The sequence below is a fragment of the Macaca mulatta genome, chromosome 11, assembly GCF_049350105.2.
Source record: "Macaca mulatta isolate MMU2019108-1 chromosome 11, T2T-MMU8v2.0, whole genome shotgun sequence".
Lineage (NCBI taxonomy): Eukaryota > Metazoa > Chordata > Mammalia > Primates > Cercopithecidae > Macaca > Macaca mulatta.
Genome location: NC_133416.1, coordinates 56,674,605 through 56,701,849, shown reverse-complemented (window position 1 = coordinate 56,701,849; position 27,245 = coordinate 56,674,605). Strand labels below are relative to the sequence as shown.

Genomic DNA, 27,245 nt, shown 5'->3' with positions numbered 1-27,245 from the left:
AAGAAAGGCAGAAAGCAGAAAGAAGTTTTACCTTGATATCGGCTCTGAGCTCAACCAATTGCTGCTCTGACATTTGAACAGCCACATGAGTCATCTTCTTTAGAAGTTCAGCCTTCTTTTGTCGGCTGAGCAAAATTTCCACTGTAGAGAAAAAGTGAGTGTGAACCTTATGTTACTGCTAAATAGGATAAAGAAGAACTAGAAATATAAGCCTTGCAGTAGGTATTTGGTCAGCCAAAGGCTTAGTTGCCCATCCATCCAGAAAATGAAAATAATGAAAATATCAGAAGTCCGGTCTCTACCTTCCATTGGGTCTCTGAAGGCAGTTAAGTAGTAAACATTTTTTTATAAATCACAAACACTCATAAATCATTTGTTATTTCTCCTTCCAGTCAAAAAAATTTTATCAAGATGCATATAAATTAAAAAGGAAATATGCACACATAATAAAAAATATTCATCTAGAGTAAGTTGAGTATAAAATGAAAAGAGCATCTCTCTTATTTCTGATTTTGTGGTCTCCTCTCCAGAGGAAACCACTGTTCACCATTTCTTTTTTTTTTTTTTTTTTTTGAGACGGAGTCTCGCTCTGTCGCCCAGGCTGGAGTGCAGTGGCTGGATCTCAGCTCACTGCAAGCTCCGCCTCCCGGGTTCCCGCCATTCTCCTGCCTCAGCCTCCCGAGTAGCTGGGACTACAGGCGCCCGCCACCGCGCCCGGCTAGTTTTTTTTTGTATTTTTAGTAGAGACGGGGTTTCACCATGTTAGCCAGGATGGTCTCGATCTCCTGACCTTGTGATCCGCCCATCTCGGCCTCCCAAAGTGCTGGGATTACAGGCTTGAGCCACCGCGCCCGGCCGTCACTGTTCACCATTTCTTACGTACACTTCCAAATATTGTCTATGTGCACACAACATGTATACATATGTATCTCTCCTTTTTCCCTTCTCACAAATGGAAGTATATCATACACATGGTCTTTCCTTTACTTTAGCTATTTTTACTTAATATATTTTTAAGTTTATTCCCTATTACTACATCTGGATCACCTTCATTCTGTTTAACAGCCACTGCGTATGGGGATATACCACAATTATTTACCGAGTTCCCTAGTGATGGGTATTTAATTGTTACACCCTTTTAAGAACCACCTTCTATGGCATGCTTTCTGATATACAACTTGGATACAACTTGGTCATGGCAGAGAACAGACAATAAAAATCTCCCAGAGAGACAGGGGCTACAGTGGAAACTGAACCAAAGAAATCCTCCCTGGAAGCAGATAAACCACCCAAGGAACGTTCTCTACTACCAGGGAAGGGACTCTGCTATTCCTTCCCACCAGCAAGATTTGATCATTGCTCTTCCAAGTGGGAATTTTTACTATAATCATCCTTTTCTTTCTCCAACTGTGTAATATTGGAGAAGGGGGCATTTAGCCTTTCTTTTAATTTATGAGATCCCATCCTTGGAAGATCTGAAATTACTCTGAAGACCTAGCCTTTCAGCTGAATATTAACTAACTAGACGAGACTTTGGAGGTATTGCTACTGAGGAGGTGGTGAACATATTCTCATTTTGGAAAAAAGAGGGATACTGGGTAGGGGAGGACTGTAGCAAAGACCGTTAGTTGATAGAACACAGTCTTTCCAACTATATTCAAGAACATTCAGGGCTATCAGAAATCCAATGTTGTTGGGTACCAACAAAATTAGGTAAAAAAAATCTGTATTTTCTGGCTTTGCTACAGATGAAATGGTCATGTGATACAGTTTCACCATTGAGATATAAGCAGAACTCAAAGGGCAGGGTTTACAGGAGAGTGTTTTAAAGGAGTCTTAGCATGTAACATTTTACTCCTTCTTGACTGGAGCCTAGGGAGTTGTCTTTTGACCATAAGCATACTCTCAGAATGGTTGCGCAGAAGGATAGAAGAACCTGGGTCCCTAATGTCATATTGGAAATGTCCCGCCAGCTCTGGGTTGCTTACCTCTGTACTTTTCATTTCCTGAGAAAAAAGGACACTCACATTTATTTAGGCCACTCTGTTCCATGTAGTCAAACTGAATCCCTAACTGATATACACAGAATCCTGTAACATACTGAGGAATTAGCCAAATTCATGTCAGAAAAAAACAGAAATTTTAAAGAGTTACACCAGGTATTACAGAGACCTGGATGTATTTAGCAAGTTTACTCAGCCCAACTGCCTGCCACAAAGATGCACACATGGGCTGCCTAGACCCAAGTTACACTAATCAGTCAGGGCCCACTTTCTCAGGAGTCAGGAGCATGCCTACAAAAGTTTCTTAACACCAAAGCCCAACAGTTACAAATGATCTATTGGTTTAGCTCCCAAGATAAAACCTATTTGCCATTTGTATCAACTTCAGTTTCTCTCAGCTCTAGCATTCAGTGATTCTATGACAAAATTATAGCTCTCAAAATGGCGAAAATGAGGTAAATAAAAAGCTTTCTACACATAACAGATAACTCACAGGACCTAATTATACAACATTGGAAAAGACTGAAATACTACAAACCCATCAATTACTTAATAAAATTATAATATGTAAAAAACTAAAAGCAACTCTTAATAGCATTGGTAAATGAGTAATTAAATCATGTCATTAAGAACCAGGATTTTCAGGGAGAAAAGAGCTAAAGATATAAAACTGATGAAGTTAAGTAAAACTCTGAGCTCTGAATTTGATAAAATAAGATTGGGTACAACTTGATAATTGGTTGAAGCTGAGTGATGGGAGTTTGTTACATTAGCCTATTTGAAATTTTTTGTTTTGTTTTGTTTTGAGATGGAGTCTTGCTCTGTCACCACGCTGGAGTGCAGTGGCACGATCTCGGCTCACTACAACCTCCGCCCCCTGAGTTCAAGTGATTTTCCTGCCTCAGCCTCCCGAGTAGCTGGGATTACAGGCCATGCCACCACGCCCAGCTAATTTTTGTATTTTTAGTAGAGATGGAGTTTCATCATGTTGGCCAGGATGGTCTCGATCTCTTGACCTCATGAGCAGCCCGTCTCGGCCTCCCAAAGTGCTGGGATTACAGGAGTGAGCCACTGCGCCCAGCCAAAATTTTCTATAATATAAAAGATGTATTAATATTTTTAAAAGCACCTTCTTTTTCTTTATATCAAGACAGGGTCTTGCTCTATTGCCCAGGCTGGAGTACAGTGGTGCAATCACAGCTCACTGCAGCCTCGACCTCCTGGGCTCAAGCGATCCTCCCACCTCAGCCTCTCAAGTAAATGGGACTACATATAGCCATATAACACATGCCACCATGCCTGGTTAATTTTTTTTTTTGAGATGGAATCTCGTTCTGTTGCCAGGCTGAAGTGCAGTGGTGCGATCTCAGCTCAATGCAACCTCTGCCTCCTGGGTTCAAGCGATTCTCCTGCCTCAGCCTCCCGAGTAGCTGGGACTACAGGCATGCCCCACCATGCCCAGCTAATTTTTGTATTTTTAGTAGAGACAGGGTTTCATCATGTCAGCCAGGATGGCCTCGATCTCCTGACCTCATGATCTGCCCACCTCGGCCTCCAAAAGTGCTAGAATTACAGGCGTGAGCCACTGCGCCCAGTCTAATTTCTTATTTTTCATAGAGACAAGATCTCACTATGTTGCCTAGGCTGGTCTCAAACTCCTGGGCTCAGGTGATCCGCTCAAAGTGCTGGGATTATATGTGTGAGCCATCATGCCTGGCCTTAAAGGACCTTCTTCTCAAAAGTAAGAAATATGTCTTCTTAATGGTTTTAGTTTATCTGAATTTCCATTTTCAAAAAGAGAATGTACAGATAAAATAATGGACTGAAATGTCAAATTAGAAACTCAAAATATATTGCTCAATGTAAACGAAATCTCACCTCTGAAAAACAGTGGAAGGCATCTCTGCTACATTCTCAAATTTTCAAGTTAAAATGGACCCAAACTGAAGTCATTTCAGTGCTTCAAAGCTGCATCCTCTGGCCCGTGACCACACACACAAGTGATTTAACTGTGAGTCATGATCTCAACCTAGCCCAACATTTCTATTCTTATCAGTTTGAGGGTGGGTTAAAATCAACAACTTTCCTAATAATAAATCTGGCATTTAATGCAGGAAGATAAAACCTGCCACCGAAATGCCCCAAATCAATGCCATTGTACAAGTTGCAGTTGGTACTCCCTTTTCTTCGTGTAGCTGTGTATGTTTAACCTAACACTTAACAGAAATGATCAAAAAATAGATATCTGTTTTTTCTGTACAAAATCCCACAAATCACCAAAGTTAGACTTCATTCCTCCAGAATCTATTTTAGTAAGCTTTCAAGAAACCCAGTCTCTTGAACCCTCAATTCACTAACTTTTCCCCTACCATTGATAACAGATACTGAGTGAAGACTGTTCTATAAACTGAGAAAACAAAGAAAGTTCTGAGATAGGTAATGATAGGAGCATATACATTCAATCGTAGGCAACCTAATAAAGTCTTCTCTGATTATGCTAAAGGTTTTTTTCTGAGTAGAAAAAATCCCAGTGGAATTGCTTAAACAATGGAGGAAGAAACAAAATAAAAACCTGGTGGCAGATACCATGATGTAGTCTTTTATACATTGAACTCTGCATTCAAAATATTAAGATTTGGAAATATTTTTAAAACAGGCTCTTTAAAGTTATTTCACCTGAAAGGATTCATATGCCAGTACAATGCAACTGCTTAAGATTATTTAAATATACAAACTCTTATTATGATATTTATATGGAGCTTTTGTTATGAGGGTGGGGAAGTAGGAACCTACTATTTATGAAGGTAATAGTTATAATTAAAGATCAATCATCTTACTTGCTTCAGCTTTCACTTTGTCCATTTCAGCAAGCAACGCCACTTCTCGATCCATTAAACTAGGAAAAGATGACAAAGGAATAAAAGGTTTGATGAGAAACTCAAATACAAAATTAGCATATTATTAATAGTAGAGAAAGACTGGTAAGTTTGTTTGCTAAAACCATACTAAAAAATAATACTGTATGGACCACATAAAAATCCTGATGTCTTACTCTCAAAGAATATTTTAAGATTTTCCCAAAAATAAAATAAATAGACCCAATTCCCTTTTATATTGCAAAATTGGTACTTTGCAGTACACCAATCGCTAGAAGTCTAAGAGTTGAGAACCAGCAGATGGCAGTAGCAAGCTACAAAACACATTTTTTAGTAAGCTGTGCTAAAGCAAAAGTCCATGTGGAAATTACTTACTTAACCATGTATGTACTCACATACTTTTTATATTTATATTTTGGTCTATAAAATTTGATGGCTTTGCATGTAATTAATTTTTACCAAGCAATATCCTCATTAGGGCATAGTAAATTTATCCATGATTAGGACTTGTATATCTTCAACAGCTGACCATGGTTGCACCAAGTCCACTTACATTTTAGTACTTAGAATGCAAAGTAGTCAAAAGATAAGACATATAGTGTGCTAGTTTCTGAGAAACATAAAACAGTAATGAGGAAGGAATAGAATTACAGATTTCTGGTAGGCTTTTTACAGAAAAAGAACATTAAATAATCAATTAGAATTTTTTCCACTGCAAATGTAAATGGTTTATAGGCACATAAAGCTTTTCCATGTCGTTATAAAAGAGCCCACAGCCTTCAATGTATAAGGAGACAGCAGGTTACCCTAGTATTCAACCTCTGGATGCAAATAATTTTCCTTACCATATCGGTTTTGCTTTGTGGTGGCAAAAAGAAAAAAAATCTAGAATTTTAATGCCTGCACAAACATGGAAGATTCCAACTTTCTTCAAATTTGGAGTTCATTCTGCTTTCTCCTTTTGAAGGAAAATATAACTACAGGGTAAATAAAAGTTCCACTCTTGTTTCTGGTTGTTAATCATATACACACATACTCTCTTTCTCTGTCACTCTCTAATTCAATTTAGCTCAATACATAGTTATGTTAGCACAAAGTAGTTAATGTGGAGACTATGGTGTGAGATGTACAAAAATGTCTAAGGCAGGGTCATTTCCTCAAGGAGCAAATCTTTTATAGGGAAGTGCCAGAAAACATAGGTTTGATAATCGTTATGCATGATGTTAATAAACAGACTTGTAACTAAACAAATTTGGTTGGCATATTAATCCAAAAGCATCAAACTGGAGAGAAGATACAATTAATGTGGGGTAGCAATACTTTGCTAAGAAAGCATTTCCCAAACCTTGGCAATATTTTGCTCCAAGAACTCTAGCAGCATTGGAATACCTAAAAGACAAAACAAAAGCACAACTGAGACAGGAGCTGCCAGGCCTACAGTTTGACATTACCTCTCTTCTGTTGCCAAATCACCTTAAGATGCAGACACTGTGTCCATCAGATGACAAATCCTTTGTCTCTGACAAAGCTTGTAAAATATTTATTAAAAGACTACAGCAAACAAGTAAGCCTTTTGTAGCTTACAATCTTTATTATGAGAAGTAGAATGTCAGATGACACTTTTAGCAAGCTCTGCATCCTACAATCAGACTTTTTTATGGCAATTTGTGCTAGTACGTTGTGACGGCATTTTTTTTTTCCCTGTGAGAATTACTGGTGTTCATTTAAATAAACTTTGTTTTTTGATTAACTCAGTGGTGATCACAAGAAATTCATAGGACAGTGCATGGACAACCATATAACCTCTCCATTAAAAAAATACTAGCTTATAATATATCCATCTACCACGTACCCACAAAAATTAAAATTAAAACACATATATTAGCTTAAAACACATATATTGCCAAAAAACAATGAAAAACAGTAAGAACTTGTTTCTTTTTGTCATGCTGCCATCTATTGATAACACCTAGTGAAAGGTACTGTGATGTCAGCCCAGCGTTAAACAAAAGAATCTACTAGTTAACTGATGCTGATATGTTTCTCAGAGAAAAGGATGATCAGCGTTTATAATTTTACATTAAAATTTTCACACCTTTAAAATACAAAAACGAATAAATGTCAAAATTTAATAGTAAATTTCTTATTAAAAGCACATCAAAAAAGTAAATTATATAATGGGATTATGGTTGTATAGAAGAATGACCTAGTTTTAGGTTATTTATGCTAAAGCATTTAGGGGTGACATATCATCTACATCTGCAACTTCCAAGTGGTTCCACCAAAATATTATATACACACACAGCAAATACACTGCCATTGTACCATCCTTTCAACTTTTCTATATATCTGAAAGTTCTCATAATGAAAAGTTAGTGAAATGTTGGCATCACAAAGTAAATGGAGAAGGTAGGAAGAGTTCAAAGTGAAAAGTAGGTTAGGTATAAGGATAACAACATAGGCATTTTTTACAATTAAAAACAATTAATCTATTGTAACACAACTTTTAACACAGAAACTTAAGCTAAAGTTTTCCATCTGTTTCTGAGCTAAACAATGGTCCCAGTATGTATCTGTGGCCAAGAGGTTCAAAAGTACCTGTGGTGTGAGGTAATGGTTTTTAGATGCCAGAACGGCAAGCAATGAGTCCTCCCAGAGAGTGATGAAAGGCTCATTCAGACTCTGTATTACCTTGCTCACTCCAATACCTCAGGGTACTAAGCCTCTCTCAAGGCTTTCTTGAATGGAAATATGCCATAATAAGCACCAAGCATCTGGTAGACTGGATTCTAAAATTGCAAATGAAATTCAGCTAAATATTGCTGGGACCCTATTTGGAAAAATACTAGTTTTTATTAAGCCTGGACCTTATTCAGTGTTGAGAATTTCCATATCCTTTCTTCAATTATGAAAGACAGATTTGGATGACTGCTCCCTGCTAGTAAAGAAAAAGACTGGTAACTAAATGTTCTATATTTCCTTCCTTCCTTTTTGGGACTTCCTTACCATGTTCACATTTGCTCGACTTATTCTAAAGCTGTGGGGTTTTTTTGTTTTGTTTTTTTTTTGTTTTTTGTTTTGAGATGGAGTCTCGCTCTGGAGTGCAATGGCATGATCTCGGCTCATGGCAACCTCCGCTTCCTGGGTTCAAGCGATTCTCCTGCCTCAGCCTCCTGAGTAGCTGGGACTATGGGCACATGGCACTACGCCCAGCTAATTTTTATATTTTTAGTAGACATGGGGTTTTGGCATGTTGCCAGGTTGGTCTCAAACTCCTGGCTTCAAGTGATCTGCCGGCCTGGGATTACAGGCATGAGCCACGGCACCCAGTCAATTTATTCTAAAGTTTTTGCATAATTTAGTTGCTCAGAATAGTTGTTACTGAAGTATCACCATTCACATCGCTAACACATATTGTGTGCATCATTTGAAGCAAGTCTTCTAATTAATATACAGATACCTAACATGCAGTTAGAGATTCTAGCTCTTGCCTTCAATAATTCACTAGTACCAAAAAACTGATCATTATTTGTTTATGACTGTTGCATTGGAAAAACAATATTAAAGTGGAAACGCAACTCTGACAATTCCACAGGTCAATTATTTCAAGGGATATTACTCGAAACCATTCAATAATATTGTCAGAAAACATTTGTACTCAATTTTATTTGCTCAAAATCTAGAATTTTTTTTTTTTTTTTTTTTTTGAGACAGGGTCTCACTGTCGCCCAGACTGGAGTACAGTGGCACCATCAAGACTCACTGCCAACCTCCGCCTCCTTGCTGAAGCAATCCTCCCGCCTTAGCCCTCTAAGTAGTTGGGACTACAGGCACGAGCTACCATGCCCAGCTAATTTTTGTATTTTTTGTAGAGATGGGTTGCCCAGGCTGGTCTCGAACTCCTGACCTCAAGTGATCCATCCACATCAGCCTCCCAAAGTGCTAGGATTACAGGCGTGAGCCGCTGTACCTGGACTTTTTTTTTTTTTTTTTTAAGACAGGGTCTTGCTCTGTCACTCAGGTTGGAATGCAGTGGCGTAATCATAGCTCACTGCATCCTTGACCTCCTGGGCTCAAGCAATCCTCGTGCTCAGCCCGAGTAGCTGGGATTAAAGGTGTGTGCTACCACACCTGGCTAATTAAAAAAAAAAAATTGTAGAGATAGGGGTCTTACTATGTTGTCCAGGCTGGTCTTGAACTCCTGATTTCAAGTGATTCTCTCGCCTTGGCCTCCCAAAGTGCTGAGATTATAGGTATAAGTCACTATGCGTGGCCTTAAAACCTGTTCATTCTAATTCTACTAACCAACCAAGCAAAAATTCAAGCAAAGCCAATGCAGACACCTTTTTTTTCTTTGAAGACGTTTTCCTCTTTCCATATAAAATAACCAAAAAAGAGAATTGCCAGTAGTATTTATTTTTCCTTCCTTTCTTTTTTTTTTTTTTTTTGTTTTTTTGAGTCTCGCTCTGTCTCCCAGGCTGGAGTGCAGTGATGTGATCTCAGCTCACTGCAACCTCCACCTCCAGGGTTCAAGCGATTCTGGTGCCTCAGTCTCCTGAGAAGCTGGGATTACAAGTGTGCACCACTCATGCCTGGCTAATTTTTGTATTTTTAGTAGAGACAGGTTTCATCATGTTGCCCAGGCTGGTCTCGAACTCCTGACCTCAAGCAATCCACCCACCTCAGCCTCCCCAAGAGGCCAGGAGCGGTGGCTCACATCTATAATCACAGCACTTTGGGAGGCTGAGGCTGGCAGATCACTTGAGGCTGGGAGTTCGAGAATAGCCTGGCCAATATAATGAAACTGTCTCTTTATTAAAAGTACAAAAATGTGGCACATGCCTGTAATCTCAGCTGCTTGGGAGACTGAGGCAGGAAAATCACTTGAACCCAGGAGGCAGGGGTTGCAGTGAGCTGAGATCATGCCACTGCACTCCAACCTCGGTGACAGAGCAAGACTCTGTCTCAAAAAAAAAAAAAAAAAAAAAAGTTAGAATGTGAACATAAGCCACAGTTCTCATATGACAAGCTTTCAATGGAATAATCTTTCTTTCTGTTCTTTTCCAATGGTCAAAAGCACCTTAGTTATAAGCTAATCCAGGAGCTCATGTGACTCAATGATGGTATTTTACAATCTGTGTAAGGAAAAAGAACCAGTAACAATCTGTATTGCTAAGGAGTATGTTGTTCAAGTTGTTGTTGTTGTTTTTTTTAATTTTTAGATAAAGTCTCACTCTGTTGCCCAGGCCAGAGTGCAGTGGCATGATCTCGGCTCACTGCAACCTCTGTGTCCTGGGTTCAAGCAATTCTCCTATCTCAGCCTCCTAAGTAGCTGGGACTACAGGCGCATGCCACCACACCCAGCTAATTTTTGTATTTTTAGTAGAGATGGGGTTTCACCTTGCTGGTCAGGCTGGTCTCAAACTCCTGACCTTAGGTGATCCACCAGCCTTGGCCTCCCAAAGTGCTGAGATTACAGGTGTGAGCCACCGTGCCCGGCCTCGTTTTCAGTTGGTTTAAAAAAAAAAAAAATGGCTGAGCCAGGGCTAGGCACAGTGGCTCATGCCTGCTATCCCAGCACTTGGGGAGGTCGAGGTGGGAGGATCACTTGAGCCCAGGAGGTTGAGACCAGATTGGGTAACACAGTGGGATCTTGTCTCTCCAAAAACATAAAAATTAAAACAAAACGAGATAAAAATGGCTCGAGTGTTAAGCCCCCTTAGTGAGTGGCTGACCAGATCCTCATTTGAAACTGATTTTGGCTGGGCACGGTGGCTCATGTCTGTAATCCCAGTACTTTGAGAGGCCAGGCAGGCGAATCACCTGAGGTCAGGAGTTCGAGACCAGCCTGGCCAACATGGTGAAACCCCGTCTCTACTAAAAATACAAAAATTAGCCAGGTGTAGTGGCACATGCCTGTAATCCCAGCTACTCGGGAGGCTGCGGCAGGAGAATCGCTTGATCCCAGGAGGCAGAGGTAGCAGTGAACAGACACTGGACCACTACATTCCGGCCTGGGAGACAGAATGAGACTCAGTCTCCCAAAAAAAAAAAAAAAAAAAAAGGAAAGAAACTGGAATTATGACACCAATGTCTAAAAGTTCCAGAAACCAGAAAAAGGTGAAAACGTGTGGAGTAGGAAGGTAAACACTGCAGAATAAAGCAAACAGGAATACCTGTTAAGACACAGAAAACAGGCCAGGCGCGGTGGCTCAAGCCTGTAATCCCAGCACTTTGGGAGGCCGAGACGGGCGGATCACGAGGTCAGGAGATCGAGACCATCCTGGCTAACACGGTGAAACCCAGTCTCTACTAAAAAAAATACAAAAAACTAGCCGGGCGAGGTGGCGGGCGCCTGTAGTCCCAGCTACTCGGGAGGCTGAGGCAGGAGAATGGCGTAAACTCGGGAGGCGGAGCTTGCAGTGAGCTGAGATCCGGCCACTGCACTCCAGCCTGGGCGACAGAGCGAGACTCCGTCTCAAAAAAAAAAAAAAAAAAAAAAAGACACAGAAAACAAAAGAATGGTGTAGTAGAAAAGTATCTTTGGGTAAAATATTTTTGTGTCCATCTTTCTCACTTATAACATGAGCGTAATACCACAACTGATAATGTTATGCAGATTAGAAGCACTGTACATAAAAGCTTCTGACATACAATAAAAGCTCAGTAAGTGAGTTCAGTAAATAGCGGCGGCAATTATTATGTTAATTCCTGTATTCATCTTTATTTCTCAGTTTTGGCAGAACATCTCTTTAGTAAAATGCACTTGTATTAACTGGTAAATCATTATACCTTCCAGATTCATTGTACAGAAATTATTAAATAAACATGTACATACACTAACACAGTGTAAGTCATGAAGTGAATCAAACTAATTTTAAGTGAAAAGTACACATTGAAATTACACTCTCACTACAATTACAACTATTCAAGAATATGTATGAATATACATAAAGAACACAAGGGAATGCAGAAAATAAAAATTACTTATGTGTTAAGGTGGTAGAATTTTCAGTTTTACTTATCTTTAATAAAACAATTATAATTATGGGCAATAGTAAAAATAAGAGGGAATAATGAAATCTTTAAAAAAAGGAAAAACAAAATTCAGATCCTTCCATCAAATGCTCTCATTATACCTCAGCCTCTGACTTCATCCCTTGCTAATTTCACTATTGCCCCATAGCAACAGCTAGACTGCATGTGGTCCCTACGTGTCCCTTCTATGTCTCTGCTCGTATCTCCGAAATGCAGTGTTCCACCCCAACCTTTCTGCCAGTGTAAACACTTTTTATATGGCTTGATAATGATTCATTTCCCCCAAGAAATATTTTCTAATTAACCGCACCTTCAATCTTAAAACCTTTCCCACTACTATGATCTGACCTGAAGAATAACTAGAATCACAAGGCACTACAAGTTGTGACTTAGGAATAATAGTGATTTGGACCTTCTGAATCACAAAATCAAAAGAATATTGGATATTCAGATGGAGTATTCATATAGTTTGACTTTATTGAACTTAAAAAATACTTTCATAGGCTCAGCCTAAATCCTGGTCCTTCTCATTCTAACCTGTTTCATAATGACTAAGTTCCTTAGTCCCTAAATTCTCCTACATTGGGGTTTCTCTGTTACACAGCCTTTAAGCTGAAGAGGAAATAATACAGATGCTCCTCGGCTTACAATGGGGTTATGTCCCAATAAACCCACTGTAAATTGAAATTTTTTTTTTTTTTTTTTTAAGAGACAGGGTCTTGCTCTGTCACCCAGGGTGGGAGTACAGTGGCATGATCATGGCCCACTGCAGCCTCCACTTCCTGGGCTCAAGCGATCCTCTTGAGTAGCTGGACTATGGGCACATGTCATTGTGCCCAGCTAATTTTGTTACTTTATGTAGAGACAGGATCTCATTATGTTGCCGAGGCTGGTCTTGAACTCCTGGATTCAAGTAATCCTCCTGCCCTTGGCCTCTGATATGGTTTGGCTGTGTCCCCACCCAAATCTCACCTTCAATTGTAATAATCCCCAAATGTCAAGGGTGGGGCCAAGTGAAGATAACTGAATTACAGGGGTGGTTTCCCCTATTCTGTTCTTGTGGTAGTAAGTCTCAAAAGATCTGATGGTTTTATAAATGAGAGTTCCCCTGCACAAGCTCTCTTGGCTGCCGCCATGTAAGATGTGACTTTGCTCTTCCTCTGCCTTCAGCCAAGATTGTGAGGCCTTCCCAGCCAGCTGTAACTGTGAGTCAATTAAACCTCCTTCCTTGATAAATTACCCAGTATGGAGTGTGTCTTTATTAGCAGCATGAGAACAGACGAATACAGCCTCCTAAAGTGCTGGGATTACAGGCATGTGCAAATTGAAAATATCTTCAGTTGATAATGCATTTAATATACCGAACCTATTTAACATCAAAGCTTAGCCTAGCCTCCCTCAAACATGCTCAGAACATTTATATTAGCCTGCAGTTGGGCAAAGTCGTCTAACACAACACCTATTTTATAATGAAGTGTTGAATATCTGATGTAATTTATTAAACACTACACTGAAAGTGAAAAACAAAATGGTTGTATGGGTATATAAAGTACGCTTTTTTTTTTTTTTTTTTTTTTTTGAGACGGAGTCTCGCTCTGTCGCCCAGGCTGGAGTGCAGTGGCGCGATCTCGGCTCACTGCAAGCTCCGCCTCCCAGGTTCACGCCATTCTCCTGCCTCAGCCTCCCGAGTAGCTGGGACTACAGGCGCCCACAACCGCGCCCGGCTAATTTTTTGTATTTTTAGTAGAGACGGGGTTTCACCATGGTCTCGATCTCCTGACCTTGTGATCCGCCCGCCTCGGCCTCCCAAAGTGCTGGGATTACAGGCGTGAGCCACCGCGCCCGGCCCCTAAAGTACGCTTTCTACTGAATGTGTATCACTTTCATACCATCATAAAGTCAGAAAATTGTTAAGTTGAACCATCATAAGTAGGGGACTGTCTGTAATATGATATGTACCAACAGTCTCTAGCCTTGCCAAGTTTTAGTGGGAGAAGTGAGCCATCAATGAGGTATGAAATGAAAATCATAGGTTAATGAGTCTGAATATATACATTCAAATATTGGATCTGAAACTTATGTTAGGCAAATTGCTTAACCTAAGACATACATTTATTTTCAGTAAAACAGAATTAACAATACCCACTTTGTGGAAAAGAAATCAGGATTAAAAAAATCCAATAATATAACTGAACATGTTCAGTAAAATATTCTTCATATGTTATTACAGGTTGAGCATTTCTAATCCAAAAATCCAAAATGCTTCAAAATCTGTACTTTTTTGAGCACCGACATGACACTATAAGAAAATACTCACTGGAGCAGTTTGGATTTTGAATTTTTAAATTAGGGATGCTCAACTAGTTTCTACAGACATTCCAAAATCTGAAAAAAAATAAAAATAACCTAAAACATTTCTGGTCCTAAGCATTTCAGATAAGGGATACTCAACCTGTAATTATTTTCACAGATGGTTAGAGTTAAATTTTAAATTAAAAAAATCAAGAACCATGGCATCAAGCACTAGCAGAAACAAGACATCAATGTACTAAGCTTCAAAAACCAAAGAATGATTTAGAACTACAGTGCTATGTACATCTTTGATAATACATATTGCATTAGCACATTCCTTTATTTCTAAGCATTTTAGATATTTTTGGAGATAACATTTTGGAGGTAGTTTGGTTCATAAAATGATTCCTAAGTTTTCAGCATCTATATGTGGCCTTTAAATGTAAGGACTTAAAAGCCTTTGGTAAGACTAAGCTTAACATTAAAAAAAAAAAAAAAAAAAAAAGCTCTAGGCTGGGCAAGGTGGCTCACACCTGTAATCCCAGCACTTTGGGAGGCTGAAGCAGGAGGATGCTTGAGCCCAGGAGCTCAAAACCAGCCTGGGCAATGTGGCAAAACTCCATCTCTACAGAAGATACAAAAATTAGCTGGGCATGTTTGTACCCGCCTTGTAGTCCAGCTACTCAAGAGGCTGAGGTGGGAGGATCCCTTGAGCCTGGGGAGGTCGAGGCTGTAGTGAGACGTGATGGTGCTACTACACTCCAGTATAGGCGCCAGAGACGCTGTCTTAAAAAAAAAAAAGAAAAGAAAAGAAAAGAAAAGAAAGACAAGAAACGCCAATAAAAGGACATAACTTTTCTAAGATCAATGAGGAATCAGGAACAATTTCAAAATCTTAACCATAAACCTATATGACTTTATGTGATGTATAATCTCAAATTTCTTGACAATCTTTTTCTCTTACCTAGTTCTCCTTTTAAAAAATATCTTTTGACTTTCATAAAATTGAAACTTCTTTTTTTGAGACGGAGTATCGCTCTGTTGCCCAGGCTGGAGTGCAGTGGTGCGATCTCCACTCATTGCAAGCCCTGCCTCCCGGGTTCACACCATTCTCCTGCCTCAGCCTTCCGAGTAGCTGGGACTACAGGCGCCCGCCACCACGCCCAGCTAGTTTTTTGTATTTTTTTAGTAGAGACGGTGTTTCACCGTGTTAGCCAGGATGGTCTCGATCTCCTGACCTCGTGATCCGCCCGTCTCGGCCTCCCTAAGTGCTGGGATTACAGGCTTGAGCCACCGCGCCCGGCCAAACTGAAACTTTTTATTTAAAAGAGAAGCTGAGTGTGTATCCTGTTGGCATTTTTCATCAACACATTATATAACAATCTTCCAAAGGAGTTTATACATTCTAGCTTCATGTTCCACTCCATATCTTACCTCCTTAAGATCCTTAAACTTAAGTCAACTAACAGCTCCAACAATGAAAAGCAGACAAATATTATTAATTAACAAGAAAAGTAAACTTGGGTCTAGAGATGATTCTTGCTAAGTCACCAATAAGAAGAAATTTTAAGTTTTATACATTAGAAAGCTTCTGAGTTTACCTTTCTATAGGTGTATCAGTTTTTATTCGGCATCAAAGTGAGAGGAGTTATCTGTATAATTTCCCTAGTGCCCTGTCAGGGGTAATGTACTTTTACTGCTGCAAATCTGTTAGAACTCTTTGCTTTTCTTTTATGTTATAACCAACACAGAAATGGCTTTCTAAGTGACACTAACTCCAAGCTCTGCTTTGGTGCCAAATGGAGTTAGTCACTTGCCAATTATGTCTTAAAGTAGTGGCTACAAGGAACATTGAAATAAGGTGGTTTATAAACTCAATCAACCAGAGCAAAGGGCTTTATACTAGCAGGAAAGGGCAGGTAATGTCTTTCCTCAAGTTAAATTGACCCGGTTGTTACGTCAGCTAATCAATCCTAAATACACAGTTCCCAGGTAGGAAACCATTTCATTTGTCATTTATTGAAGGAGGCTCCTCCTGGCTGGGTTCCAAGTCAGCAGGAACTCACAAATCTCTCTCCTGGAACTGTGTTTCCTGGTTCAAGCTTGTTCTGAATGGAATCAGATCCTGTGACTAAGGAATCAGTAAGCTGAACAATCGTGGAGACCAGAGGCTTATCAAAGCAAAGTTGTGATGACCTACTACACTCAGCTCTTTCTTTCTTCTTTTCTTTTTGAGATAGTCTCGCCATATCGCCCAGGCTGGAGTGCAATGGTGCGATCTCAGCTCACTGCAACCTCTACCTCCTGGGTTCAAGTAATTCTCCTGCTTCAGCCTCCTGAGTAGCTGGGATTACAGGTGCATGCCACCACGCCTGGCTAATTTTTGAATGTTTAGTAGAGATAGGGTTTCACCATGTTGGCCAGGTTGGTCTTGAACTCCTGACCTTGTGATCCGCCTGCCTTGGCCTCCTAAAGTGCTGGGATTCAGGTGTGAGCCACCATGCCCAGCCAGCTCTTTATTTTCTAAACAAGCCAACAATTATCTTACATGACAAGAATGCAGTGCAAAGGGCATGGTGCTTCCTCCTAGAAGTTCAGAAAGGGGAAAAATCAGTTACCTAGAAGAATTTCCAGAAGTTTGACCTTAATTTAAGGAGAGTTTGGAGAAATGGTGGGATTTAGATAAATACAGAGGAATAGAAGAGCATTATCAGGCTGGGAAAGTGGCATTAACTAGTAGATGGAAGAGGAAATGTGAATGTTAAGTTTTGAGACAATGAGTAATCTGGCAGGAGCAAAAATATGTGTCAAAAAAGAAGACAGCCAGGCACAGTGGCTCATGGCTGTAATCCCAGCACTTTGGGAGGCTGAGACAAGAGGATTGCTTGAGCCCAGGAATTGGAGACCAGCCTGGGCAATATGGCGAAACCCCATCTCTACAAAAAATTCAAAAATTAGCCAAGTGTGATGGTACATGCTTGTAGTCCCAGCTACTTGGGAGGCTGAGGGTGGGAGGATGGCTTGACCCCAGGAGGTGGAGGTTGCAGTGAGCCATGATTGTGCCACTGCACTCCAGCCTGGGTGACAGAGTCAGACCCTGTCTCAAACAAAGAAAAACAGAAGACATGACATTAAATTCCTAGCCATAAAACCTGAAAAGTGAAACTTAGAGTTCAAGACAAGGCGTGGGTAGACTACTAGATGAGTTATATAGCCCCAAAGTAAGTTTTATTTAATGTAAGTAAATACTTATTTTATTTAAGTAGATGATTTAACTTTTTGGAGGCATTATTTCATTTGAAAACACTTATTAATATATTTTAAGAAATGAATATTCTAGGCCAGGCATGGTGGCTCATGCTTATAATCCCAACACTTTGGGAGGCCAAAGCCAGTGGATCACCTGAGGTCAGGAGTTCGAGACCAGCCTGGCCAATGTGACAAAACCCCATCTCTATTAAAAATACGAAATTTAGCCGGGCATGGTGGCGCACAGCTGTAATCCCAGCTACTCGGGAGGCTGACACATGAGAATCACTTGAACCTGGGAGACAGAGGTTGCAGTGAGCCGAGACTATACCACTGCACTAGAGCCTGGCCAACAGACTGAGACTCTACTTCAAAAACAAAATTAAAAAAAGGTGAGTATTCTATAGAACACAGTTTGAAAAACATGAAATAAAAAACAAATCAATAATTAATAAAAGGAAGGCCGGGTGCAGTGGCTCACACCTGTAATCCCAGCACTTTGGGAGGCCAAGGCAGGCAGATCACTTGAGCCCAGGAGTTGAAGATTGGCCTGGGCAATACAGTAAGACCACATCTCTACAAAATATTTTAAAATTAAAAAAAGAGCCAGGTGTGGTAGCACATGCCTGTAGTACCAGCTACTTGGGAGGCTGAGATGAGAGGATTGCTGGAGCCCAGAAAGCTGAGGCTACAGTGAGATGTGATTGTGCCATAGCATTCCAGCCTGGGTGACAGACAGAGCAAGACCCTGTCTCAAAAAATAATAATAATTAATAAAAAGGTACTTTATTGGAGTGGCATACATTAAAAAGGATGGAGGAAGGTAGGAAAGCAAAGACAGATTTTTTTCTACTTTATAATTTTGTTCAAAAACATCATGTCATTTGTTATAGGATCTTGGTTTAAAAGGAGACTTTAGAGTACATGATCTACTCTATAATTATGTGTCCCTTTCCAAACAATATTAAACTCTGGCTCATTTCTAGAGCATTGTGAGTTATCTGTACTATTCTCACACTGTGACCAAGAGAAACAGAACAATGCAGAAAGCTAAATATACCATAGGATTTATAAGTGTCTCCCACTATGTAGTTAGTCATGAATGGAAGAACTTGGGGAATGGCTGACCATCTTTATATTTATATATGATCGTTTTTATGCTACTGATATCAAATGCAGCTTAACTTACCAGCTCTCCAATTCAGCAAAGGCTTGTTTCATTTTCTTAATGGAAGCATCCATCTCTTCTTTAACTACAACTCGATACCGTGCAAGAGACACTGTGCAGCGCTGGAGGTCTTTTACAGATTTTTCAATATTGGAACCTTGGGGAAAAAAACCCAAAGATTTTAAAAAAAGAATAATAATATAGGTAACTTGAAAGTTGTATCTGAACACCTAAGCCAAATGTCATGTAGACTAAGAATCTTTCCTAAATAACCACCCTCCCCAATGAGAAAAACATGTTTTTATAGATTTTTGGGGAAAAAAGAATCCTGGTCAAGATGGAATAATAAGAATTGGATTTGTCCTTCTATCTTAAACAACTAAAAACATACAAAGACAAAATATATGAAACAATGGTTTTCAGACAATGTGTAACAGCTAGTACTTTTCCCCTGAGACAACAGAAACAAATGAAGTAAGGCCTGTGATTGCTCCAACTTACTGCCTCAATAGTTTCTAGGCTACAATGCAGGGAGGAGAAATCCTAAACTGAGCCTGGTGGACTCCCTGAATTGAAGGGACGAAGTTGGGAATTTGGAGAGGCCAAGATGGCTGAAATTCTAGGGCAGAGTACTGGTGAGGAAAGAGCTACACACATGAGAGAGCTGCACAGAGATGCACAGAGGATTCTGAGTGTGGATCAGTCTATGAGGATAAAGAAACCACCCAAGACTGGAAAGAGAACAGGCAAAAAAAAAAAAAGACTAGGCAGAACAATCCCCAGAGCTCACCAGGCCAGGGACAGTTTGTGCTCACACCAGCCAGAGTGGAAAAACCTCACAATACATGGCAGGCAGAGTAGTTGGAAGGATACTGCCTCAGCAACAGGGCAAAATTAGCTCTAGACTAAAGGCTGCTCTAGTCCCACCTAAAAAAACTTAAAAGAAACAGAAAAATATTACCTATAAGGAAGAGAAAAATCAATCACAGAGGCAGATGCAGAAATGACACAGATGATAGAATTGAGTAGAAAAGGACATCAAACAGCTATTATAATTAGATACTATATGTTCAAGAAGGTAAAGGAAAGCATAAGCATGGTAAGGAGAGACATGGAAGATATCTTAAAAGACTCCAACTGAACTTCTAGAGACAAATAAAACAATGTCCAAGATGAGAAATATGCTGCATAAAATTAACAGCAGAATAGACACTGTTAACAAAAGACGAATACAGTCGAAGACAGCAATTTTACCAACTATCCAACATGAAATGAAACACACAGAGAAAAGAGACTTTAAAAAAGGCACCAAATTTTCAAAACTCCCTAAGTTACAGGATTTAATAGAATATAATTCACCATGTGGACATTACAAAATTAAAATGTTCTCTCGATATAGTACACTTCGAAGCACTGTATATATGAGGAAGCCAGCTTTGTAGAAAAGGATGGACTGCATTTACCTACTCAACACATTTTAACCAATTTCCAAAAGTTCTATTTACCTTTCTATATTCACCAAACCCCAAATTACATATATAATTGATTGCTGGAAACATGGATCTAAAAAGTTTGTAACTATGCCAGGATATGTATTTTCAATTTTTTAATTTAAATTCTTCCTCATCTCAACTTGACTTTTTTTAAAGAATCTACCTAAAAGCTTTCAAGCCTTATGCATATATATATATATATATATATATACTTTTTCATTTTTGCTTGATTGGATAGTCTCAAACTTGCTCATCTGCAGCAGGCTGAGGGCTACTAGAACAATGAAAAAGGGGAGTTTACCTAATTAAAATTTGGCTCATGTGCAATAAATAATTCCATAAAGAGCTACTGATTACAAGTGTCCTTTACATTTCTGTTTCATCTGTTTAGTGGAGTGGACCACCATGATTAGATGTATGAAACTCAGATATAGGAAACACAATCTATTATCTCTGTTTGCTGAATTATTGGCTGTTTATTTAAGTGATTATTGTAGTTTTTTTTTTAGCAAAGAGCTACCACCAGTCAATGCCACATACTTAAGAGAAAATGATCTTACTTAAAGCTAGAGTCTGTCAGAGGACTCTAGCTCAGTAAGAGCACGAAGTTATGAAGAGGAGTGAAAATATTTCTTTAAAATGTCACTGTCGGCTGGGTGCAGTGGCTCATGCCTATAATCCCAGCACTTTGGGAGGCCGAGGCAGGCAGATCATGAGGTCAGGAGATTGAAACCATCCTGGCTAACACGGTGAAACCCCGTCTCTACTAAAAATACAAACAAATTAGCCAGGCATGGTGGCACTGGCCTGTAGTCCCAACTACTCGGGAGGCTGAGGGAGGAGAATGACATGAACCCGGCAGAACTGCAGTGAGATCGGACCACTGCACTCCAGCCTGGGCTATGGAGCAAGACTCAGTCTCAGGGGGATTTAAAAAAAGTCAGTGTCAGAGAATGTAGAGCTTTTACTTGTTGCGTCAACCAGGAGATAAAAATGACAGAAATAGCACAAAAATGTTGCAATAAAGCAAATAAAGAAACAGGTTAACATTAGCAGATAAGTCATCCTGGCAGTAGAGTTTGACTTTAATTTACAAAACGGGTCGTCATAATTAGATTGTATGGCATTTAAACTACTATTCAGATTCCAACTGTGTACACAAAGGTAGGGGAAGGGCTGAGTAGTCAGTCACTGTCAGCAAAATGGAAAAAGTATTAACTGATGCCCTTCTGAAACCTTATTTATGGGAACAGAGATAATTTGCCCTCTTTAGCCAAAAACACAGATTTTCTCTCACAGGTGGGTCTCTGACTTACTTAGCTTTTTATTGGTGGAGAGGGGAACATCTTCCATCCCCATAGTTGAAAACTGAGTTTCTGTGGTAGGTCTTGAGAGAGATTTGGCAGCATTCCTGGGTTGTTGAGAATTCTGAATACAGTGCGTAGTCAAAGACTTGGTCTCAAAATCAGAGACACCATTCTGCAGCATGGATCCTGTCCAAGAAAGAGCACAGTAATTTAGAGCACAATTTAGGAGTAAACCAATCATTCTTAAGTACACAAAGAAAACAGGTAAAAATGTTTGAGGCAAAACCATGCCTCTTAAAAGACTGTAAACAATATCAACTGATACGCTAGAATAAAGATCAGAATCAGCTGGCAGCTTCTGGCTTAGCCTTAAGTTCGAAATGAAGAGAAGAGTCTGTGGCAACACATCTTTAGATAGGGAGCTCAATCCCTGTGGCTCTCCGGCTTCTTTGTAGCTTGGTAGTTTCTCTTTAACTCTGGCACAAGGAATCAAAGAAGGTCAGTATCACCAAATTCTGCAAGACTCCATGTTAAGAAAAAAAGTTTTACACTCTCTCAAGGAAAGAAGAATTTAAAAAGCTTTATGGGCCAGGCATGGTGGCTCACACCAGTAATCCCAGTTATTCAGGAAGCTGACGCAGGAGGATCACTTGAGCCCAGGAGTTTAAGACCAGCTTGGGCAACATAGAGAGACTGGGTCTCTCAAAACAAACAAACAAAAAATAACGTTCTAGGGGATAGAAGTGTAATAAGTTAGGAAGAGTTAGGAAATGAGAGGGAAGCTAGTTCAGAAAAAAATGGAAACCACTGGCTATTGTTGGTTTGAGTCAGTGCAATGTTTTTCTCTAACTCTTGTGTATGTGTGTATACTAATCAATAAAAGAACGCCTAAACAGCACAGCATAAATCTTACATTGGCATTACACTACTAAAGCCAGGAGCAGCAGGGCAGGGGAACTGGATTAACAAGTAATTTTTAAAAAGAGAAATTTCCAGTATCTTACTAACCCTCAAAAAAATGGTTAACAAAGAAAGGTACAAGATATGTGAATTGGCCGGGCGCGGTGGCTCAAGCCTGTAATCCCAGCACTTTGGGAGGCCGAGACGGGCGGATCACGAGGTCAGGAGATCGAGACCATCCTGGCTAACACGGTGAAACCCCGTCTCTACTAAAAAATACAAAAAACTAGCTGGGTGAGGTGGCGGGCGCCTGTAGTCCCAGCTACTTGGGAGGCTGAGGCAGGAGAATGGCATAAACCCGGGAGGCGGAGCTTGCAGTGAGCTGAGATCCGGCCACTGTACTCCAGCTCGGGTGACAGAGCGAGACTCTGTCTCAAAAAAAAAAAAAAAAAAAAAAAAAAAAAAGATATGTGAATTTACAACTAACACTAATCTTAATTCTTCACTAGAAAACAAATGTGAGACTATAAAAACCAACAGCCTAGCTCTCACAAAAGCTGGAATTATCATTATTATATATTTCTCATTGTGTTGGGTCTTAGAATAATATCAACATCATCATCTTTCTTAATAAGTCCACAATTTTTTAAAAACAAAGTCACCTTCCGTAGTCTCTAAATACTGAGGTATTTCTCTGCTATTAACTCACTTATGCCAGAAGCTGCAATTTTTTGAATTTTTGCATGAGTGGAAAAATCAGATCTTGATGATGACTTTGAGCAGCAGGATATGAATAATTCCCACATGCTTAGTGTTCCAATAATGGAACACTAAGGTTCAAGAGTTAAAATATAATGGAACAAGAATAGTATTTTTTCAGCTGGGCGTGGTGGCTCACGCCTGTAATCCCAACACTTTGGAAGGCTGAGGTGGGCGGATCACGCGGTCAGGAGATCAAGACCATCCTGGCTAACATAGTGAAACCCCATCTCTACTAAAAAAATACAAAAGATTAGCCAGGCGAAGTGGCGGGCGCCTGTAGTCCCAGCTACTCGGGAGGCTGAGGCAGGAGAATGGCGTGAACCTGGGAGGCAGAGCTTGCAGTGAGCTAAAATCACGCCACTGCACTTCACCCTGGGCGACAGAGCGAGATTCTGTCTCAAAAAAAAAAAAAAAAAAAAAATGGTATTTTTTCTAGGCCTTTGATAATTATAAAATGTGACTCACACAAAAAGTAACAAAAACTAAAAAGTAAAAAGACTAATCAGCCAGCACTGGATTAAAAAAAAAGACTAGATTTAATTGATCGTTTTCTCAACGAGGAGACCCCTGTTTTTCAACTGAACACAACTTTTTCAAACTCTGTTAATAAACTCACCCATTCTATCCGGCGTATCTAGCATGGCAGACTCGGGATCCTCCAATTCTCTGGCATCTACTGAAAGTGTCTCCAAACCTTCACTGAGTGAGTCCATAGACTCACTGTCATTGATGGCACCATTGACATGGTAGCCATTCATACCACCTTTCTCTGAGGAAGGTGCAGACTGTTCCTCTTGAATGGAAACTGATTTGCTGGAATCTGGGATGCTGTTACTTGGCTCTGCGGCAGGTTTCGGTTTGTTTTTCTTCTTTTTGTTCTGAAGTTATTAAGAATTTGAAAAAGAGAAGAAAAAAAAACAGATTCCCCCACAACCTAGAGAGGTAACTCTAGCTACCCAAAGGTAACCAATGTTACCAATTTCTTGTATGTTCTTTCAGAAATTTAACATTTTCACATATGCTGAACTATTGCCTAAAATAAAATTTTACTATGTAAAATCCTATACTTTAGATAAACTCAAACACATAAATATAAAACATTTATTCATGACGAAACCCACCTTAAACAAAATCAGAAGATAAATTACAAAATGCAAAAAAAAAATGTGCAGCTTATATTCAAAAAGCTAAATATATAGAGTTCTCAGAAAAAGCAAAATAATCCCATAGAAAAAAATAGTATAAGCTGTAAGCATATGGAATGATATGCAACCTCAGTCTAATAAGAGATATACAAATTAAAACTGCACTGCAATGATCATTTTTCATCTATTAGTTTAGTAAAGGTCAAAAAGTATGTTAACACTGTAGAACTGATAAGGTTGATGGTATAGAGAAACAGCCATTTTCATGTATGGAGTGTAAGGTGATACTCTCCAAGACAATTTAGTAATGCTTATCAAAATTACAAATGCACATACTCTTTGACTAGCAATTCTACTTCTAGGAATTTATTCAAGATGAGAATAACACATATGCAAAGTGATTTCTATATATACACAAGGTTATTCATTGCAATATCACTATTAACACACAGGATTAGAAACAACCCAAATGTTGGTCAATAGGGGACTGCTTAAATAAATTGTGGCACATCCAAGCAGTAGGATGACTATGTATCCATAAAAACAAGAAAGCTCTTTATATATTGAGCCATGGAATAAGCTCCGAGATATATTACATGAAAAAAGGGGCCGGGCGCGGTGGCTCAAGCCTGTAATCCCAGCACTTTGGGAGGCCGAGACGGGCGGATCATGAGGTCAGGAGATCGAGACCATCCTGGCGAACACAGTGAAACCCCGTCTCTACTAAAAAAAAAAATACAAAAAACTAGCCGGGCGAGGTGGCGGGCGCCTGTAGTCCCAGCTACTCCGGAGGCTGAGGTAGGAGAATGGCGTGAACCTGGGAGGCGGAGCTTGCAGTGAGCTGAGATCCAGCCACAGCACTCCAGCCTGGGCGACAGAGCAAGACTCCATCTCAACCAAAAAAAAAAAAAAAAAAGAAAAAAGAAAAAAGGAAGCAGGCAAAGAGGAGAATAGTCTTATTTACTTATATATGCATAAAATATCTTGAAAGATTTATAAGAAATTGAAAATACTGTTTGCCTTGGGGGTGGAGAACCAAATGGCTAGGGAACAGGGAAGGGATAAAGTGTTTCAGTGTCTTGGCTGGGTGCAGTGGCTCACGCCTGTAATCCCAACACTTTGGGAGGCCAAGACAGGCGAATCACCTGAGGTCAGGAGTTCGAGACTAGCCTGGCCAATATGATGAAACCCCATCTCTAATAAAATATGCAAAAATCAGTCAGATGTGGTGGCACATGCCTGTAATCCCATCTATTCGGGAGGCTGAGGCAGGAGAATTGCTTAAACCTGGGAGGTGGAGGGTGCAGTGAGCTGAGCTCATACCACTGCACTCCAGCCTGGGCAACAGAGCGACACTCCATCTCAAAAAAATATATACATATATATGTTTCAGCGTATTAACTCTTGTAGTTTTGAATTTTGAGCCACGTGAGTATATTACATAGGCAAATAGTAAAGTTAAAATAAACAAAAGTCCTTTACCTTTTGTTTTGTCAAACTTGTAGCTCCACTGGCAACACCTAATTCTATTCCTAAGGTTAGGCTGATAATAATTGAATCAATATTCCCCAAGTCTTTTCTGTGGCCCTCTCTAGCAGAAACATGACTGAACTCTAGATAAAACTTTTCTCCTTAACAGCTCTCATCTTTCTTTTTCTTTCCTTTTTTTTTTTGAGACGGAGTTTCACTCTTGTCACCCAGGCTGGAGTGCAATGGCGCAATCTCGGCTTACTGCAACCTCTGCCTCCCAGGTTCGAGTGGTTCTCCTGCCTCGGCCTCCTGAGTAGCTGGGATTACAGGCATGTGCCACCACGCCCAGCTAATTTTTTTGTATTTTTAGTAGAGATGGGGTTTCACCATGTTGGCCAGGCTGGTTTCAAACTCCTGACCTCCAGTGATCCACCCGCCTCGACCTCCCAAAATGTTGGGATTACAGGTGTGAGCCACCCTGCTCGGTCTCATCTTTCTTCTTCTTACTTTCCCCCATGTGAACTGGCTAAGTTTTCATATCATTGGGTCATGTATATCATAACTATCCCACTCAGAGTCACATCCTATTGGACTAATCCCAACAGTTAAGTGGACTGGACTGGATTTATGCATTTGGGACTGCTAAACTGAAGCCATATTTCTTTCTCCAAATTTTAAGGAATGTCTGTGTCTCTTAACACACATCCTCTTCCAGCTCCATGCACATCTTATATCACTAATAACTTATAATCCTGGGCTAATAAATTAAGAAACTGGTGTTGGCTGGGTGCGGTGACTCATGCCTGTAATTCCAGCACTTTGGGAGGCTGAGGTGGGCAGATCACTTGGGGTCAGGCTTCGACACCTGCCCAGACAAAATGGTGAAACCCTGTCTCTACTAAAAAAATACAAATATTAGCCAGGCGTGGTGGCACACACCTATAGTCCTGACCTACGTAGGAGGCTGAGGCTGAGGCATGAGAATTGCTTGAACCCAGGAGGCGGAGGCTGCCGCGAGCCGAGATCGCACCATTGCACTCCAGCCTGGGCGACAGAGCAAAACTCCATCTCAACAAAACAAAAAAAAAACGAAACTGGTGTTTTCCAGGACACTCACAGTTATCTATGTAGGTTGAAAGCAGCGCAAAGAAGCTAAACAAATATTCAAAACTACAGGTATGATGAGCTTCAGGAGAATCTGTGCAGTATTAGGTAACCCTTGGAAAAAATTCTCAAGGGTCACTGAGGCCAAGCCTGGTTTTTGTTCAAGACCTGACAGGACTCCTAAAAAGTGATATAAGAGTCATCAAGGAAGCATTTCAGAACTCCAGCACTGACTTAATAAAGAAAAGAACACCCCAAACAGATTTCACAGAGATACTTGATTAAAATCCATACTTCAAGCATTTCCTAAAGGGGTTACCTTTATGGTGCACAGCTGTGGGAAGAATTTTGAGACCAGCTGGTATCCTTTGGGAAAAGCATCTGATTTTAAGTAAATAAGGAGAAAGGAACGAGAACTAATATGTTAGGCATTGTATT

General features: G+C 40.0%; 1 protein-coding gene and 2 long non-coding RNA genes across 9 annotated transcripts in view; 2 read left to right on the top strand and 1 right to left on the bottom strand.

Moving 5' to 3' along the window:
• Window positions 1-27,245, bottom strand: part of SPATS2 (spermatogenesis associated serine rich 2) — a 169,383-nt gene that overhangs the window by 8,179 nt on the left and 133,959 nt on the right. For all 7 annotated transcript variants that reach the window (XM_015151655.3, XM_077954127.1, XM_077954129.1 and 4 more), the window contains 5 exons: window positions 23,705-23,966; window positions 21,436-21,612; window positions 18,648-18,783; window positions 4,841-4,899; window positions 32-141 (listed from right to left, as the gene is read on the bottom strand). In XM_015151655.3, coding sequence (XP_015007141.1) covers window positions 32-141; window positions 4,841-4,899; window positions 18,648-18,783; window positions 21,436-21,612; window positions 23,705-23,966 — 744 coding nt within the window. The remainder of the gene's footprint in view (window positions 1-31; window positions 142-4,840; window positions 4,900-18,647; window positions 18,784-21,435; window positions 21,613-23,704; window positions 23,967-27,245) is intronic.
• Window positions 7,925-9,845, top strand: LOC144332856 (uncharacterized). The gene is made up of 2 exons (XR_013401047.1): window positions 7,925-8,818; window positions 9,119-9,845. It is a non-coding gene; the product is annotated as an uncharacterized LOC144332856 (long non-coding RNA).
• LOC144332857 (uncharacterized) lies at window positions 13,465-14,486 on the top strand. Its single transcript, XR_013401048.1, has 2 exons — window positions 13,465-14,147; window positions 14,388-14,486. It is a non-coding gene; the product is annotated as an uncharacterized LOC144332857 (long non-coding RNA).